The sequence below is a fragment of the Bombus pyrosoma genome, linkage group LG12 (assembly GCF_014825855.1).
Source record: "Bombus pyrosoma isolate SC7728 linkage group LG12, ASM1482585v1, whole genome shotgun sequence".
Classification (NCBI taxonomy): Eukaryota; Metazoa; Arthropoda; class Insecta; order Hymenoptera; family Apidae; genus Bombus; species Bombus pyrosoma.
In genome coordinates this window covers 12,517,162-12,523,161 of record NC_057781.1, presented here as the reverse complement: position 1 = coordinate 12,523,161, position 6,000 = coordinate 12,517,162, and the positions used below count along the sequence as shown (strand labels likewise).

General features: G+C 43.0%; 1 protein-coding gene across 5 annotated transcripts in view; it reads left to right on the top strand.

The window, feature by feature from the left end:
- The first annotated feature begins 2,364 nt into the window (after positions 1 to 2,364).
- Positions 2,365 to 6,000, top strand: part of LOC122573369 (tyrosine-protein phosphatase 10D) — a 55,834-nt gene continuing 52,198 nt past the window's right edge. For 2 of the 5 annotated variants that reach the window (XM_043739620.1, XM_043739621.1), the window contains exon 1: positions 2,646 to 5,679. In XM_043739620.1, coding sequence (XP_043595555.1) covers positions 5,581 to 5,679 — 99 coding nt within the window. In that variant the 5' untranslated portion in view covers positions 2,646 to 5,580. Of the gene's footprint in view, positions 2,383 to 2,641; positions 5,680 to 6,000 lie in introns of those variants that run through there. The other 3 variants (XM_043739624.1, XM_043739626.1, XM_043739622.1) reach the window with 3 other exon arrangements.

Here is a 6,000-nt window from a genome sequence, read left to right as displayed (position 1 = left end):
TTTGTCGTTAACGATGTTATTTCATTTATGACAATGGCTCTTACTGAAACCCATTAACCAACTGATTGCTCGTTTACCCTCGTGATTCGTTGGAACAAGATACTAAAATTAAGAGCAATAGGATACTGATACTGAAATCCTAATTCCTTTATAAGGTGAAATCGCAGAGAGACTGACTATCCTGCAATTTTCATGATTTTTGGATATATCGTAGAAATTAACATTTTGGACAACTCTTTCCTATAGGTATAAAGGCTGTATAGGCATAGTTTCCGAGATATAGGCGAAAAACTGCACTACCACTGTACCATTACAGCGAACTGTCTTTATAGTTGTGTGCCTATGACATCGTATACGTATAGCGCTATTGGCTGCGACCGCCTAGTGGCGGCCGGATAAAATAGCTCCTGACTCAAATCTAATTCTTATCTTTTGTTTATAGTTTACATAACTTTTTGAATTAGGTGTCACAACCAATATCAACGAATACATTGCCATAGACGCAAAGCTATAAGCAGAGTCCCCTGTAGTGGTACCTTATACGCATAGGAAACAGTTGTTCAAAATATCCACAAATATATTACATGTCCAAATATTATGGAAATCAAAGTCTGATCGATGTTTTGCAGTTTCACCGTGCATGGGAAAGCATATTCTGTCTATAACGTTAGGCTGTCATTTATAGCTAGCTTTTTCATTCATTTTTAGCTCTACCGATTCAGCTGCACGAATGTATGCGTCTGCTTATTTTGTACCTAAAAGGATCAGTTTCTGTTCAATTATTAAATACATGTGAATTTGAATTTAATTGTTCATCGGTAGAATGCATTAATATTACAAATTCAGGTAATAGTATTTATATTCGTATTATGAAGTTATTCTGTTAACATTTGCTTATATTATCGAAAAGCGATTCAATAAGGTGCCGTTAGTCCATTTCCTTAGATCTATATTTAATGACGTACAAATAAATTTAATAATCTTGTTACAGGCCAGTAATGAAACGGCATATTTAAACATTAAGGATATATCGTGTTGTAGCTTACCTCCATTAAAGTAACTTTCATTAAAATAAAGATATAATACGATGTACTCAATAATATCTTGTTATATGAAATTTAATAAAACGACAAAATGTACAATTCTTTGGAAATTTAAAGCCTTTATGCTTAAAACCTTTTACACTTAAAAATCGATCCAACGATAAATGTGATTGTAGAGTTATATGCAAACAAACGATTAATTAAATGTATTTATTTATTAAGGAGTCGGACGAAGCGTTTGAATTCTTTTATTACGGAAGAAATATTACGCCTGCGCAATACGCACATCCTTATACGACAATATCGTCGTCGATTTTAACTTCCTTCAGTTAAGTTAAAGACAGTTCTCTGAGTATATTAGTATATTAGAAAGTAGAGGCTTTTAACTACGTCCCTGAGTTTTACATGTCTTATCCTTCGGTTATGTAAATATCAGGTAGGTTCTAAGTTCGAAGATCGTTCGAACGAAAGGTTTAGTTTTAAGAAGAAGCGAGAGTAACCGAGAGTTGCAAACAGACAAAAAATTAAATGTAACTTGTATCGACAGAGACTTTATATTTTCTTTCCCTTCTACCATAAACCGGTAAACATTTTTTATTCGAACGGTATAGATAATTTATTTTTAGAGATTTTGATAAGAATTATTATCGTAAGCAAAAACTATTTTAAAATTCATTGTACAGGAATTGTTCCATTTCTATAACGTAATATATGATTCATTTCCAAGAATGTGCCAATACGTACCATGAAATGTGCGACATTCGATAACTCGAAAAAGTCTACCAAAATTTTAAGGTTCTTAAACATTTACGACATCTTTCTAATTTCGAACGTATTTCACCGGTAACTAATTTAAAATACGAGTCGTTCAGTTTCACAGGAACATGTTGATCATCTTCAACAAACGCTTTTAATCCTAAACTCGTTAGTTTTGTTATCAGAATGAAACGAAAATCTAAGAGCCGGGGACAAAAATTGCTTCCCTCGGTAAAGACGAAATCTAATCTGGAAGCGAACGGAGGCACTTAATGAAAGATCGCGAAGTAAGTCAACGAACCCACGCAGTTGAAGAACGCAGGTATCTCTTCGGCAAGCTACGTTCCTGGCTACTAGTCTATACGCATACACGCGTACACGCATACACGACGAACTAACAGAGAAACGTTCTATTGGGATAGGTAGCGAAGCAGCTCTAGTTGGAGGAACATACAGTGAGCGAGGGAGGAAACTCGGAGCGGCGAACATGGACGGGGACGATGGCGGCGCGGCGGTTCGTAGCAGCAGGGAATACAAAAGGTGGCGGTGGTGGGAGTACTAGGTTGGGGGCTCTAACTCGATGGTAGGGAACGACGGAAAGCGGCGAATAGGGCGGGAGAGGGAGAGGGGAAACGTTGGAGGTGGTGGCGGCTGCGTCGGGTATCCGGCCGGGGCAGTAGTCGGCGGTGATTCGAATGATGGTGAGACGAACGAGCGAGAGAGGGAGAGAGAGAGAGAGAGAGAGAGAGAGAGAGAGAGTGAGTGAGTGAGTAAGTGAGTGAGTGAGTGAGTGAGTGAGTGAGTGAGTGAGTGAGTGAGAGAGAGAGAGAGAGAGAGTGAGAAAAACGGATGGAATGAAAAGGCAGTCAGGTTAGCCGTGCGACGGTGGGAGAGGCCAGGGACGAGGCAAGGCAAGCGATTTAGCTGCTGCTGGTTCGGCGAGCCCACGAGTTGGAGTGCCGTGAGAGTAGCCGAGGTCCTGTTGGCCGTGCCTGCAACGGGAGAGGCGTCATGAAAGCGCGCCAGTTGACCGAGTGCACCTCAGCTCGGACGAAATCGCGTATTTGTCGTCGTTGAAGCTACCTTGCCTCTCGATTTCTGCTTTCGTGGCAAGGATTCGACTCGTGGGCCTGCTGCTCCTGGCTGTCACGAGTACCCTTCGCTCCGTATAGTCTCGTTTCACAGTGCGGAATCTCGTTTTGCTGGTTGCTAGTTCGTTTTCGCGCAGCAAGAATCCGGGATACGGCGACGGATGTGTGTCGGTCGACGATGAAACGTATTCGATTTCGTTATTCCTAAGTCGTGTATACTCGTTTCGCAGAGAATTTCACCGTTTAACAGTGTGTGGTGCGTGTTGTGCGCGACGGATTGATCACGTATGTTTTGGTCTACCTGTGACATCGACGCCCGTCAAGTTGGTGAAGCAGGACAACAGGTTCCTGTCCGACAAAGAAAAGAGGACGTACGTGCGATGGTTTTCGCGGTTCTCTCGTTTTCGTACGATATTCGTTGGATACCTATACCGAACGGTAGTTGTTATTGACATATTGATTTTGTTGGTACGGTACGCTCGTGTTCTTTGACACGTCGTGAATCGAGTTGAATCGGGAAAAATATGAAAACTCGTTTATATCAATCAACAGACACGCCTATATCGGACGAAAGTATAAAACATTCTTTGAGTTTCACATTTGATAACCACTCGATACCGTTTCCTAGCTGGCGTCTTTCACCTTGACGTTGAAACATTGAACGTACTGCCACGTTTCGGCTGATATTCTCATCATCGACCGGAATCGAGAGTGACAACCGTATGAAATTAACCAAACAATTTTGATGCACCACGTTCTTTCGTTGTTCTAACGATCGTATCTTCGATCATCAGCAACATACGCGGAAACGTTTCCTTTCGAATTTCGAAAGAATCCCCATTTTTCATACGTCTTAACTTAATTAATTTCGTTTGGAAATACGATTCGATTCGAAATAGAAGAAGTGCGTGATAAGGAGAGAAACGAAGTCACGCTGGACTGGCTGGAAGATCGATTCAAATTCATTCGGCGTTCTGTGACGTTCGTTATTTACATAATTGTACGACGTTAACGCAAGTTGTTTGGTAGACGAGAAGGGAAACGCGATAGCAGAAACAAGCTAAATAATTTTAGCCATTCATATTTTCATATCGTTAGCATTTTCTTTTCACAAAGTGAAATTACCTCGTCGTACATTCCATTTACTTTTAAAAGAAAGTATTCGATAGAAGAAAGCGTAAAAATAAACATCCTGATTTAATAAAAATTCATAATCGACCAATACTTTTTGTTGTAAGAAAAAGAAAAGAAAAAGTGGAAGGAGAAAGAGAGGAAGGAGAATATCAAAGGAAATTGCAGGATATCGGGGAAAATTCGTTTGTTTCGAGCAACTAGATTGCCAGGGAATATCGAGACAATCTCACGATTAATAACGGCGACAGCTCAGATTTTCTAACGCTCGGTTCGTTACGTTGTCGTTGTCTCGGATGCAGAGGGTAGCATCCCTCCGGGTCGTTATTCCATTGCACGCGCTGAAGGGCTCGGAACGAGAAGCAATAGGAGCGCGGCGAGGAAGAAGAGGAGGAAGAAGAGCAGGAGCAGGAGCAGGAGGAGAAGGAGGAGGAGAAGGAGGAGGAGAAGGAGGAGGAGGAAGAGGAGGAGGAGGAGGAAGAGGAGGAGGAGAAGGAGGAAGAGGAGAAGAAGGATGAGACGGAGTGTTATCTAGTTGGAACTGTTTCACGTTGCACGTTTCTCGAAGAGAAGAGATGATAGTGCACGATCTGGTTATCGAACGTTGCATGCCTGTTGTCGACGAACGCATTTATCCGCGTGGTTCGTGCTAATTCGATCGGTATGTCGTTGATGTGATCGTGGTTCACCGATTTTCTAACTTGACGTTTCATTCGTTTGGATTTGTAAACGAATCCTACAACTAGCCGAAGTAGGAAGGACAGAGAGGTCGTTGCTGGTTAATCCCAAGTTATCTTATATAGCGCATAGGGACGAAGCAATCCGTTCGTAATAGACAATTACCGCGGATGTTGATTAGAAAAGATTCGGTTAACCGCGTAACGATCGTTGTAAAGCGAACGGTAGAAAATGCATGGGAAATAGTGGAGCCAAGAGGCAAGAGCCAAGAGGCAAGAAAGCCAAGAGGCACGCATTCGTGACACACGGCGGCACGTGGTTATGGTCGTGTACCGTTTGCAACGTTTCTACCTATAGCGTGTACAGCGAGCTAGCCGGAACAACGACAGAGGGGCGAGGACAGAAGGAGAGGAGCGTTCCGGTTAGCCAAACTCGAGTCAGCTTGCCGATGGATATGGCAGCTGTCGTTCCCCTGGTTGTTTTTCCACGATTCCATCTCGCTCGACAAGCCTATCGTCGGCATCGTGCTATCCGCGAATCGAGCGAACAGGTATCGTCGCAAGGTGTTGTCCAGGCTGGGATACGCGATTCCTCGTGATAGCAGGTACGCGGCTTGCGAATCGCGGCAATCCACAGTGCGTCGTCGATCGATCGACAGACACCACACGAGCGTTGCTCGCGCGCATTCTTAGTGACGGCCAACGTGTTCGCCGACAGTGTGCGTGATATCGTGAGTTTCGGTGAATCGATCGTCGCGTGCAAGTAGGCCAGAGAAGAAGAGAAAGGAGGAGAATACCGTCGATCGAAAGAAGAAAGCTTCGCACTGCGAACAGAAGATCGAGAATCGCGCGTAATTCTATATATCTTGATAACTGTGCTCTATGATTTCGTTAAGGATGAAGGACGTGGCCGTCGATTCTCCGCGACCGATTTCCAGGCTTCGCGGCAACCTTCTTCTGCTTCTGACGTTACTCGCAGAGGTGAGTAGCATGGGTAAAATTGGGATTGGGTGATCGTACGAATCTAGGACGTGTTGTTCGAACGCCTTTCTGTGACAACAGAATCCGCGCGTACGCGACAGTTCTGTATGTACATGAGATTAAAGTTTTTTGGAAGCGTGAACTTTTAGTCCGATTCCTTGGTGAAGCAACTGCCTCGTTACTGTCGCAGCCACGGAAACTGTAGTTTCCGTCTTTCCATCTTTTCCAATTTTCATGTTGTTATTCGTTGTACCGATCTGCGATGAATCGTTTTCGAAATTCTTTCTGTTTTCTTTGAAAGTATATTCTATGGGTAAAATT